The following is a 13,404-nucleotide window of genomic DNA, read 5'->3' on the forward strand; positions in this document are numbered from 1 at the left end:
TAAATCTAAATTTTGTTTGTCTAACTTTGAAGTAATCTAAAACTTGTTTAACCAGAGTCACTAAGTTTTCTTAGAAATCTGCTTATGCTTTGTATTAATATTATAAACAATACAGCATTATTTAGAGACACTAAAGCAAAGCACAAAGGTTCAAGAGGGCATGTAAAGGAAACAATCTAAGTGATTATTGGATGTCTTCAGGACCCTCAACACAAATGGAGTAGTCTTGATTGTCAGCAGTCTTACCTACGTCAGTAGCATCCACTGAATAAAGTAGAATAGAATCACAGAACTTTAAGGGACCTCCAGAGGTCATCAAGTCCAGTCCTCTGCACTCACAGCAGGACTTAGTGCTATCTACCTCATCTCTGACAGATGTTTTTCTATCCTGTCCTTAGGTATGTGAAAGCTGTTTTCATGAAATACATTGAGGCCCAACAAGGATCATACTCACAATCCCTGGTTTACAAGGCCAGTGCTCTAACCACTGAGCTACTTTGTTCTGTAATTTGCATACTGAAACAGGAATAAGGTTACGTCCACACTTACCAGGAATGTCGACTGCTGCTACACAATTTTAGGTATAGTAAGGGCTCAGAGTACGCGACCCTGCTCTTACGCGTCCGACCCCGATTCCTATTGTAAAACACATGCTGTGATTTCTAGTTCTGCTTAAGTCGCTCCCCCTGCTCTGGCTCAACCTCCCTCAGCGCTGCATGGCTCCAGAGCAGCTCTCCCCCAGTTCCACTCACCATCCGCACACCCATGCCTGGCTCTGGCTTACCGCCACTCTCACATGGCTCCAGCTGACCCCCCAGCCGGGTTAAACTGCCCGCAAGCAGCTCTGATTCAAGCTGCTGCCCTGCACGGCTCTGGTTCAACCCCCCTGCCGGCTCACAAGCCGCCTGCATCCCTCCCCTCATGCCTCCAGTGCAACCCCCTTGGCTCACAAGCCACTCAGTTGCCACCCCGGGCGGCTCCAATGCAAACCCCGCCAGCTCGCAAGCCGCCTGCTTGCTCGCCCACCTGCCCCGCATGGCTCCACTGCAAACCCCCTGGCTCACAAGCTGCCCACCTCCCTCCCCACCACCGCGGCTCCAGTACAATCCCTTGGCTCACAAGCTGCCCGCCCAGCCAGCCACGAACATCTGCCCCGCGTGGCTCCGGTGCAATGCCCACCCCCACTCTCCCCTCCCCCCACCACCTCACCACCCATGCATGGCTCTGGTTCTGGCTCAACTCCCTGCCCCACAGCAGCCAAGCTCACTACCCTCGCACAGTTCTGGCCCTAACCCACCCCAGGCTTAACCCTCCCCAGCTGGCACCCCCAGCCCAGGACTTACATTTATGCTTTTTCCCCAGCTGCAGGACGTGCGTTCTGCCTGCGAAAAAGCCAGACCCCCAGTTATGTGAAATCCAAGTATATGCGAGGGTGCATGGAACAGAACCCTCATGTGCTCTGAGACCTTACTGTATGCCAATTGCATGCCTAAAATCAATTTTGCAGCCTTCGACATTGGTCCCTGTCTTCACTGCAGAATGATGTCGATGGAGGTACTTCTCCTGCTGATGTTCCTTAATCCTTGCAGCTTGAAAGGAATTCTGGGTTTGACATTGATTATGAAATGGCACCCTGGAAAATCAAACCTAAGTGTTCGATCTTCTGCGGCTAGTGTAGACCTAGCCTAAGAAACTTTGGGCAGTGCATTTATAGAGAATTGTATCCCTTTTAAAATTGAACTTGATGCATCATTACTTACTGCTTACATAGAAATTGAGGGCTACCAATACATTTGGAATGTAATATTCCTGCAAAAATACAATTGGGGAAAAATAAATAGATTATTGTTGCCATTCATAATACTCATAATCATCTGGAGTAGATTCTTTCCCTGCTCTATAAAAAAAAAAAACATACAATACCAAAGCCGACAATTTATAGGCCATCAAATTTACAATTGTACTCATTAAAGTATTCTGGTGTATTTCACAATCTGTCTGTCTTGACCTTATATCCTGTTTCAAATGAAATCCTGATTGCCATGATGTTATTTTTGTATGAGAAATGTAAAAATGTAGACAAAATTCTTCCTATCTTGAAGAGGAGAATATGGACTCATTATCAGAAGCTGAAAAGTAGGTATTATTTCTGTTGTATACTTACTGATATAAAGCATTTGTACAACTTGAAATTTCATTTGACTGTTCCAAATTATAGGGAGGAGAAAGCCATTATCTGAAAAAAAAATAATGAACTACATGTACCAGTTATGCAAGTCCCTTGATCACATGCACAGGTAAGACACTAAACTCAGCAGTAACCTTATATGAATTATGCCATATGCTTTTAATTAAATATCATCTATAATTAATTAGAAACCTTGTGAATATGCTTATGATTTCATTGAGTTGTTCTTTTTGGTATTTTTGTATTGGTGCAGAAATGGAATATTTCATAGAGATGTGAAACCAGAAAATATATTAATAAAGGTAGGTAGTCTTGTGAGATATCACTTAACTGAAAGTGTAAATACATATATATTTCTGTTTATTCTGAAAAAAAACTAATGTATCTGTGTAAAATGAGGTATCGTTTTCATAGAGAGAGTTGACTCTTAGGGATATAACTTAGTCTTGTGCCCCCTCCCCCTTCTTGAATGGTAATGATGCTGTTGCTATTCGCTAAAAGCATAAATTGTTTTATAGTTGGAAATCTTACATCTGAGCTAAGCCTGAAAGCAAACAAATCTTTTTCATATACTAATGACTTTTTTTCCTTTCTGTGCTACATTTGAAACAAGGGCAGTGACTCAGTTCTGCGGTCCTCTCCATCTTTAATTCCTGTGGTTGACTGAAGTAGCTCACCTTACTGCAGGAGATCTTCAGTTGGTTTTGTTTTTGAAAGATTCCTGCATGAAAAAACCTATCAAATCATGGTAGAAGTTCTATTTTCCAGATGTGTTTAGTAGTGTTGTTGCCAGTTTGTTTATTTTTGTTGGAGAGATTTTACTGTTTAAGTGCTCAGCCTGTCCAAGGAGAAACCAGTAGGTGGAAGAAGAAAAGCCAAGGGAAAAAAAAACTATCATGTGACTGCTAACAGTGATTATACAAAATAAATAAACCATCTAGACATGTTACATTTAGCATCCTTCCCTTCAAAATTAGCTAACATTTGTTACTATTAAAGGTTTGCTTTTTTTTGTTTTTTTTTTGTTAAAATATAAAAAATGTAAAAAAGGACAGTTTTACAATTTATTACCATAATGAAACATTTCCCATATCTGATATATGCTTAATTTATAAACCCATTCAGTGTCTTCAGAAAATAGGTTTTAATTAACAATTCATCACAGATACGCAGTTTGATGATCCAAATCACCTTTCTTCTCTTAAAAAAGGGGTCTGGAAGACTTAGTAACTAAAGCAAACTATAATTAGATTTATAATGGCAGGTTCAGCCATTTTATAAATCTTTCTGCTTTTGCTTCAGTATTTTACTATTTTCTAATTTATTGGACTTCTTAATGAGTTTGTTTGTTTGTTTGTTTGTGGTTTTGTGCACGCACGCAGGAAGAGACCCTGAAGTTGGGAGACTTTGGATCTTGTAGGAGTGTATATTCCAAGCAGCCATATACAGAATACATCTCTACACGCTGGTACCGAGCACCTGAGTGTCTGCTCACAGATGGCTACTACAGCTACAAAATGGACATGTGGAGCTCTGGCTGTGTTTTCTATGAAATCACAAGGTACAGGCCTAAATAGAAATAAACTAAGACCCTGATTTATTCAATATCAAAGACAGGCCAACCTGAAAGATCAATTCATTATATAATCAGAACATGGTATGAGTAATGTTATTTTGAGGGCATAAATGTTTTCCATAGTTTTTTTGGAGCTCTTTCATGCCTCTACTTGGGAAGTTACATTAAGCCAAAATCCTGTCCTATCTGGCACCAAACACCCACAACAGCAGATTAACAAAGTGTCTGATTGCATAACAGAAAGTAATACTCATGCCTTTAGCGGTTAATTCCCCCTAAATATTTTGTTTGTCATATTTTTTGTGATTTCATAACTTTTTTCATTTCTTTGTTGGGAAATACTGGATTTTTTCCCCTTCTTCACTGCATTCTTCATGGCTCACTGGGGATATATTCCTAGGAGTGTCCTGCAGTGGTCAGTTTTAAGTATGGTGTTATTTAATATTTTCATAACTTGGATAACAGGGTGGAGAGTATACTTATAAAATCTGCAGGTGACACTAATGTGGGAGGGTTTGCAAGCACCTTGGAGTTTAGGACTAAAATTCAAAATGACCTGGACAAAATGGAGAATGGGTCTGATAAACAAGATACAATACAGTTAAAATAATTGTAAAATACTGCACTTAGGAATAAAGAATAAAATGCACAAAAACAAAATGGGGAGTAATTCGCTAAGTGGTAGTACTGCTAAAAAGGATCTGTGGGGTATTGTGGATCAACAGTGCTGCAATAGTGAAAAAGTCTACAGCTGGGTCTACACTTGCCCCCAACTTTGAAGGGGGCATGTTAATCAGGGCAATGGGAGATTACTAATGAAGGGCTGTGGTGAATACACGCATGCTGGCACTTCAAAGTTTGAAGTTTTGAAGTTGCCGCGGGGGAGAATTAGCCTAGTGAAGTGCTGTGTATTCACAACAGCTGTTCATTAGTAATCTCCAGTCACCCTGATTAACATGCCCCCTTCCAAGTTGGGGGCATGTGTGGACAAGCCCCATGTGTAAAACATGGAAAGTAACTGTCTCGCTTTATTCAGCACTAGTAAGGCCTCAGCAGGAAGTGCTTTGTCCAGTCGGGCAGCACTATGCTATAGGAAAGATGTGGACAAACTGGAGTTGAGGAGAGCAACAAAGATTATTAAAGGTTCAGAAAATCTGACTTATGAAGAGGGTTTAAAAAACTGGCCATGTTTAGTCTTGAGAAACAAGAATTGTTGGGAGAGAAGAGGACATCTGGTGATAATCTTCAGTTATGTTAAGGGCAGTTATAAAAAGGATGAGCCATTGTTTTTAGTGTCCACTAACAATTAAACCTGTTACTACTTGTTCTGTCTGCAACAAGAGAGATTAGGGTTAGAGATCAGGAATATTTGTTTTCTAACTATTCTAAGTTTTGGAATAGGTTTCCAGTGGAGGCTGTGGAATCCCCATCACTGGTGGTTTTTTAAGAGCAGGTTAAACAAACACCTGTCAGGGATGGTCCAGGTTTACTTGGTCCTACTTGGCCTTGGCTCACGGGGTGGACTTGTTGACTTTTCCCTTTCAGGTCTACATTTCTACAATCCTGTGCTGACTTTGCAAATGAGATGTGATTATAGCATATGTGTGTCTATCACTGCTATTTTTAATCTATCTAGCATGTGTAATGATAGTAGAATAGACATGGCAGCATGGGCTAGCAACCTAGGTACATACTTAGGCTTTCCAAGCAGCTGGTATTCTGTCAGCTAGCCATTGCTGTCATGTCTTCACTACTAGGATTACCAGCACTAGAGGCAGCTAACAGGGGATGTGCTTTCCTGAGCTGTAGTCACACCTTCAAGGAGTTTAAACATATGCTTGTGATGAACATAGCAGTCCTCAGTTTTTCTAATGCATTTGTTAGTATTTTTGCCTCCTCTGCTGATTTACTGTTTTGTAACAGAGGAAATCAGTCATGGGGGAGTCAACTCTGCTGTTTAATTTATGTATGCTCAAACCACGTTTTCTACAGGCGTGGTTTTGTTTAATTAAAAAAAAAACCCCACAAACAGACCTTGCAATTGAACTCTACGCAAAGGTTAAGCTTAGAGGAAGCTAGAATCAAGATTCTTCAGCTGATTGAGATCTGCAAGTGTGTAAGAAATTATAGAACTGGGAAGAGTCACTAATTTCCATTATTATTAATATTCATGAAAATAGTTAAGCCATTAAATACTTCCTGAGCATCTTTGTGCTCTGGAAATGGCTATTGTTCTGTTACGCATCCCTCTCGTCTCCTCATCCACTGGGCCTGTGTGCCCTAACAGGAGTAATAATTGTTCTTTTACATTGTCTCACAAACTAATGGCTCCTTACTTGGTAGCAGTGGTGTTTTTGCTTCTGTCGTCTCCTTCCCCAATCACATGCAGCTGTCATTCCTGCTGCCACAATAGCCACATGAACTGGCACTTCTTCTGCCTCTGGCTGCTTACTAACCAGTAGGAGTAATTTAAATTTGTTGGGAAGAGGTCAGCTGACATGCAAAAACCCCAAATGTGTTCTTTCTCCCACCAAGAAAACGTGACCCCCAACAAAACTACCCGTACAGTACTCTTACAAAAAGCCACACTTTCATCCCCATAAAAAGCAGCTGAGCCTTGAAACTCAGCAAATAAGTATATTTCAGTGACTGTTTATAGATATTCTTTGGCAGATTGGAGAGGCAGGTCGATGGCTAGAGACTGTTATTTTGCCTGAACTGACTTTCCCATTCCCAGCCAAAGATTGAGCACTGAATTGACACATCTAACTGCTGTCCTTGTGAAATGCAGTCTGAAAATAGTCTGTCAGTTTTCAGAGTACCACACAGTGGCAGTCATTCCATTAGAAATGATTTAAATCACCCTCAATACTGTCAATTTTATTTATCTTTCAGTTTCCACCCTCTCTTTCCTGGAGCTAATGAATTGGACCAAATATCAAAAATCCATGATATTCTAGGGACCCCTGCTAAGAAAACTCTTAATAAATTCAAACAGTAAGTATGTTGTACACTCCCATATTTATTAATCTACATAAGTGAAATCTGCCCCATAATGTAGCAGTTTTTGCAATCAGTTTTTGTTGTGAACACAACTCTAAATCCAGTCATTGTCACATACCTTAATATTAATTAATATGCAGATACTTAAGCCTTGCTTAAGTGTAGTTCCTAAATGCAGTTTTCTCATCACATAGAGGGAACTTGAGCTGTTTTTTCTCATTCACATCTCCTCCCTCAAGGATTTGTGTCCAGCAGCCTAAACCATTTGAACCACTGCTGCACCAGCTTTGTGATAAAGGGGATTTTCCTCCTCCACAAATGTAATGCTGCTTCATGCTAGTTGCAGATTCGGGTTCTCTCTCTACCTGGAGTAGTTCCTGTGTGATGCTCCTCGGCACATGAAACAAAATCACAATTGTATTGTAGGTCTCACCTAGCAGTTTCTCTGCACCATTTAGCATGTTAGTAATAATTTTATAAGGAAATTTTCATATGAGTTTCTTACTTACATCCCTTTTCAAAAGCCTTATAAAAATTAACATCCCTAGTTATGTTAGATTGACTTTAAGTATTTTTCAGTAAGTTTAATATTCAGAGGCTGTTTACGTGAATAAGTGTTTGCTCTATTACTGGGTTTAACACAGGTCAAGAGCTATGAATTTTGATTTCCCCTTTAAAAAAGGGACAGGACTATCTCCACTTGTGCCTAATATCTCCCCCAAGAGCCTCTCCCTTATGTATGCGATGATAGAATATGATCCTGATCAGAGAGTTGGTGCCCACCAAGCACTACAGCATCCTTATTTCCAAGAGCTGAGGTAAGTTTACACTTTCAGTACAGAATTTTAAAGTTAAATCCTGAAATGCACAATGCACTGTGGAGAAAGGAACTTTAAAATAAACCCTGAATTTATTAGGTTTCAGTGGCCTTGCAACTAAACATACCTGCGGTTTTATTTACTGCATTAAAACAAGTAAAGTTCAGATGGCAGTTTCTTTCCCTTTTCATATGTAATCTGGAGTCCAGTAGGACAGTTTTGTTTGACTTTCTGTTCTCTCTTTTCAGAGTAGGAGAGAAGCACATTCTAACAATGCAGAAACAAATGAGATTAGCAGAAAGCATAGTGGGACAAGAACCTATCAACTTGTGGAATACTTCAAGTGATGGTCATAGGCAGGTAATTTTTTAAAGCAAACTGGAGAACATGCAGCCTCTTTAAAATAATTTGTAATGTTTAGTTTAAACAAACGTCTTAGTGAGTGCTGACTGCATGGTTTTATTCCTGATGTAACGCTCCAGTCCATTGAAAGGCTGGGGCCAGGGCCTAAAGTTTTGCCATAGTCTTTTAATTGGATAGTGGCAGAATATCTTGCTAACAGCTTTTTGCTTTGTGAATATATTAAAGGACCAGGAATTTATTTCTATTAATGTATATTGGAAATTTTGGCCTTGTTTACCCTATTTTTCTTAGAAAACGGGGGGTAACTGGAGAGCTACAGTAACATTTGATTCTAAGGATATGAATTCTCATTAAGGGAAGAAACATATGTAAACTCACAAAACAAAGTTTTTTGAATATACAGACTAACATGGCTACCCCTCTGAGATTATGTATAGGACCGTTAAACTTTTGTTTATACGTATCCAAAATAATTCCACTTCTTCATCCCCATGTCAAATTACTCATCTGCATTGCTCATCCTCCAACTGAAACCTGCAGCAAAACAGGACTTGACCTTCCAAATTTCAAATAGTTTCTTATTGTTAACAAAGTGGTTGAATTTACTAAATCAGCTTCTGTTGGTGGAACAGACTGTTTCAGGCTTCTAAGCTCTTAAGTCTCTGTAGTTGATGTACAGCCTTTTTTAGTTAAACGCACAAATTAGCAACAACAAATTGCAAGACCAATATTCTTTGATAGGCTACCTTTTAAAGTATGAGTCTTTTTCCCATTTGCAGGTACTAATTTAACTGTTGGGAGTTGGCTGAAATAGGATTTGTACACAGATGCTTGGGAAAACTGCAAAATGTGCAGTTATTTTAAGTAATCAATGTGTGTGTTTAAGAATTCAGCTGAAGTGGAGCTTTGATGGGCTATTTTTTAATTGTACTATTTTTAAGAACAAAGTCACAAGACTGAAACTAATTATTTATTTTAAAAGCACTCTATTAGGCGAATCCAAGAGATTGAAGTAAGACCTCATGGACCACCGTATGCGATAGAATTGCCAAAACTGAGTGTTTCTGGAGTAACCAAGTTGACTTCCTGCCCTAGTCCTACATTTCATTCAGTTTTTACTACACCCACAACAAATGGTGAAGTCCCTGTGTTACATCCTATTAAATATATTGGGACAAATCACAAGGTAGTAAACTTAATTTGTTTATTCAGTTATACACATCAAATAAATAGATGTGTTAGACATATTTCAAATGTCTCATTTTTTCAGCAGTCTGAGAAACAAAAGGAACTTAAACCTTCTGTGAAACAATACCATTTACCCTCCATCGAAAGAAGAGGTGGACAATGCTGACCATCTTGTCAAATATTTGGAATGTAAGGAAAAGCCTGTGTATTCAGTGAAACAGATTCAAGGCATACTTTCTCTGTTATTGTCAAAGATACACCAAAAGCAACAGTGCCTTATCTTTTTGTTTCCAGAAATGCTGCAGAAAACCCTACATGACTAACACTTTAGTACTTTGTTTCTGAACTGTTTCAATATTTATCTAAAGTTCCATTTTGGCAGCTCAGAATGCACTTTATACTTGAATCCCTTTAAAGGAATTAGCTTTTTTCAATTTTTAAAACAAATGGATAATATTGGAAGTTTTAATCTGAGTGCTAGGAATGACAGTTTGTAATTGCTTTATGTAGCACAAAATAGAAAGTTTATTACATTAAGCCTTGTTAATTTTGTGACTTTTTAAACAGATGAAAATGATAGTTGTGCATACTCAATGTTGGAAAATAATTACTGTGTAGTAAGCTGATAGTTTCAAACCTCAGGTCTTAATATTTTGTGTATTATATAATGAGAAGAAACATTCAATTTCAGTAAAATTACTTACTTTTGAAATTTGTGATTTCAGAGGCTAGCTGTACAGCTTCATATTTATCTGCCTCATAAGCAAATCTCTCTCTCATTTATGCCCTTTACCCCAAAAGCATGGTTTAAGAAAGAAACCAGCAGCTTTTTCAGGTCTGGGGATTAGTTGGCCGAAACAGTGGTGCAGCAGCAGCATATGGATGAGACCGTTTTTCCCCCACATTTCTCAGAGTTTTGAGCTGTATACACCAACAACATTCAGAAATAGTATTTTGAGGATTGTAGCAGAGGGATGCTATTTAAGTGAATGACTAAGTTGTCTGATTTTTAAAACTTTCAGAATATCCTAGGAAGAAGGAAAATTGTCATCTTAGCATTAGGTCTGTTAAAACCTGGATTCACAATTTCAGAATCAAACGCATAGTTAATCCATCTCTACAAACAGACAGTAGCTACGTTAAGGGGAATAGCTCTCCCCTGGATATAATCCCTTGAGTGTGGTTTTTTCATAAAGTGAGCAACATGGTTATACCCATGTACATTTGTAGTTGTAATTTGGCCTAAACCAGTCAGTCAATCTACATACATCTGAAATTGTGCTGTAATCTTCACCACGCCCCCCAGAATTTTTTTTCACAGGTCCTTTCGTATTTGAAAGTTAGGCTGTCAAAAAAAAAAAAAAAAAAAAGCATTTTGGAAATAAAATGCTGTGACTAATTTTCATTTAAGTCTGGGCATGTGTTTTTTTTTTGTTTTTTTTTTTTTACTAACCCCACATTGGTCAGAATAGAATTGGGCAGTGATACATTTAAAAATAGGGAACTGCTACATTTTGAAATTGCATGGCTTAGTGAGCAGCTTTCAATTTTTCCAGTCTACTCTACCCTTTTTCAGGAGTCTAATTTGTCTTGCATAATTCAAGTTTCACCTCACTCAAAATACTTGCATACAAAAGTGGAAACTGGAAATGTGCTCATTTATCAATATAAAACAAATCAACTGAACTTACATTTCAGTGCATATTATAAACAAGGCACTGTATGACTCTTGCTTTTTCCTATTGCTTTTATTGTATCCTGTTGTAAAAACTAGACAAATATCTAGATGAGCAGACACTTCCCCTGGAATTGTGTATACCCCCAGGAGGTATGTGTTGGGAACCACAAGTCTAGTGTATAGAGCACTGCAAAAGGACTTGGGAGAACTGGGTTCTATTTTCAGGTCTACTGCTGGTCTAGTAGGTGATCTTGAATGACTCACTTCATTCATCTTCTTATACATCAGTTTCCTGATCTGAGAGGATATACTTACATCCTGTATATCTGACGAAGTGGGTCTCTGCCCACAAAAGTTTATGCTCCAATATGTCTGTTAGTCTATAAGGTGCCACAGGACTTCTCGTTGCTTTTGTGGGATATATACTAACATAGCTACCCCTCTGATGCTTATATCCTATGTGATGCTCTTCAGGCTCTATTGGGGAAAGCACTGTTTGAAACCTAGGTATCAAACTAGAAAGTCAGTTTTCAAGTGTAATATGCTCTCATACATTGCCCTTGTGTGGGTAGGGGGCTTCCTGTTCCTGGATTATCAGTCACTTTTCACAAACACAAAAACATAACAAACTGAGGAAATAAGAAAGGGTTTGAAGTGATTAGGATGATAGAGATGTGTAAACAGAAGATACCAATAATTAGTGCTGACTCGGTCTTGTATAAACTCCCTCTCTGGATAGTCACAGAGTAAGCCGTGCTCGTCTATATACTATCAAAACAAAAAGCAGTCAAGTAGCACTTTAAAGACTAGCAAAATAGTTTATTAGGTGAGCTTCTGTGGGACAGACCCACTTCTTCAGACCATAGCCAGACCAGAACAGACTCCATATTTAAGACACAGAACCAAAAACAGTAAGCAAGGAGGACAAATCAGAAAAAGATAATCAAGGTGAGCGAATCAGAGAGTGGAGGGGTGGGCGGGGGGGAAGATCAAGAATTAGATTGAGTCAAGTATGCAGACGAGCCCCTATCTGTCTGCATACTTGACTCAATCTAATTCTTGATCTCCCCCCACCCCCCACCCCTCCACTCTGATTCGCTCACCTTGATTATCTTTTTCTGATTTGTCCTCCTTGCTTACTGTTTTTGGTTCTCTGTGTCTTAAATATGGAGTCTGTTCTGGCCTGGAGATGGTCTGAAGAAGTGGGTCTGTCCCACGAAAGCTCACCTAACAAACTATTTTGCTAGTCTTTAAAGTGCTACTTGACTGCTCCCTATCTGGATGAGGACAATACCTACACTGTGTGCCTACATAAGGGTACAAAACTGGAGCTGAGGAAATGAAAATTAGACACACGCATCTGTGGTGCAACAGTAGTCCATTATTTCTTATCTTTAGAAAGCAGGCACAGAGGTTCCATCAGTTATCTTCTGTAGGACAGAAGTTTACAATCTTCCAAAGGAGGAGCTAAAAAAATACAAGACTCTTGCAAATTTTCATTGTTGAGAGAGCAGGAGCCAAAAAAGCGCACAAAATGATTTTTGTATTGCAAGATACTACACTATCTACACTGGGGTGAACATCCAGTGAAGCATTCAAGTCAGACTGAAAGAATCCAGAAGTGCCAGTGGCACTTGTGTTCTCCATTAAACACACAAGGCTTTACATTGGGTTTATTCTGTGGTGGACAAAGGAAATGAAGCATATCTAGAACAAGAGTAGCATCAGGCCAACCCAAAAGGATTATTAATGTTTTAGAAGTTCTAAATGTCTTGTTCTCTAGAGTGATGGGTACAAGCCCCCAGAACATTCAATAAGCTGCAAAATTTATCTTCAGTCTACACATCAGAAAATGAAATTGGAAAAAACATCACCACCATTTGACCTAAACGCCACACACTCTCCAGGTTATTAAAAAAAAAAAAAAAAAGTCTTACAGCTCACACTCTAGATCAGAGCTCACGGGAGCAATGCACTAGTGTCAGATACAGTTAATTTCATCCAATTGCTTCATACAGCTTTCCTGGGAGCTTTCCCCCACTCAAGCTGGCCAGAAGCTATTAGTTTTAAATTTAATATGCAGCTCATTCTTTTTTAAAAAGATCACATCTATATAAAATTCAGTCTTGTTCATTCTGTACATATACAAAATTCTCAATTTCACCAATTTATCAATGCAGCAGCTTGACAACCACTGATTTTGGCATGGATATCTGACCATCTTGGGCATATATTTAAATGTAGTCTTTAGTTTTGAATAGATTCAAAAATGGCATATTTATACACTGTGTGTATCATCACATACAACAATATGCTTATACCGCTTTAGATTCCCAGAACTACTATAGTGGGAGCTATACTATTTCTAGACCACCAACAGTTTACTAAATTCCAATGACAGCCTATAAAACCTGAAAGCACTGGGGATTGCACAGAGGTTATGAAGGCCTACTTGGGCCTGCAGAACCTTTATGAAGGGTGTTAACATTTAGGGAAACCCCATTTGAATGTGTCAGGTCAGGAGCTAGCAAAATCTTCAAGTGTAAACTGAGGAAATTGGGACTTCACTAAAACATGACTCCACATCATC

The 13,404-nt window shown here is 38.9% G+C and overlaps 2 protein-coding genes across 11 annotated transcripts in view; one reads left to right on the forward strand and one right to left on the reverse strand.

Moving 5' to 3' along the window:
• MOK (MOK protein kinase) overlaps window positions 1–13,404 on the forward strand; it is a 58,506-nt gene that overhangs the window by 16,753 nt on the left and 28,349 nt on the right. For 6 of the 10 annotated variants that reach the window (XM_074996492.1, XM_074996495.1, XM_074996493.1 and 3 more), the window contains 8 exons: window positions 2,219–2,297; window positions 2,442–2,490; window positions 3,571–3,749; window positions 6,660–6,761; window positions 7,412–7,585; window positions 7,834–7,945; window positions 8,931–9,134; window positions 9,219–10,516. In XM_074996492.1, coding sequence (XP_074852593.1) covers window positions 2,219–2,297; window positions 2,442–2,490; window positions 3,571–3,749; window positions 6,660–6,761; window positions 7,412–7,585; window positions 7,834–7,945; window positions 8,931–9,134; window positions 9,219–9,302 — 983 coding nt within the window. In that variant the 3' untranslated portion in view covers window positions 9,303–10,516. Of the gene's footprint in view, window positions 1–2,218; window positions 2,298–2,441; window positions 2,491–3,570; window positions 3,750–6,659; window positions 6,762–7,411; window positions 7,586–7,833; window positions 7,946–8,930; window positions 9,135–9,218; window positions 10,517–13,404 lie in introns of those variants that run through there. The other 4 variants (XM_074996487.1, XM_074996496.1, XM_074996489.1 and 1 more) reach the window with 3 other exon arrangements.
• WDR20 (WD repeat domain 20) overlaps window positions 1–13,404 on the reverse strand; it is a 78,837-nt gene that overhangs the window by 8,074 nt on the left and 57,359 nt on the right. The gene's annotated exons all lie outside the window — the stretch shown is intronic.

The sequence above is a fragment of the Carettochelys insculpta genome, chromosome 6 (assembly GCF_033958435.1).
Source record: "Carettochelys insculpta isolate YL-2023 chromosome 6, ASM3395843v1, whole genome shotgun sequence".
Taxonomy (NCBI): domain Eukaryota; kingdom Metazoa; phylum Chordata; order Testudines; family Carettochelyidae; genus Carettochelys; species Carettochelys insculpta.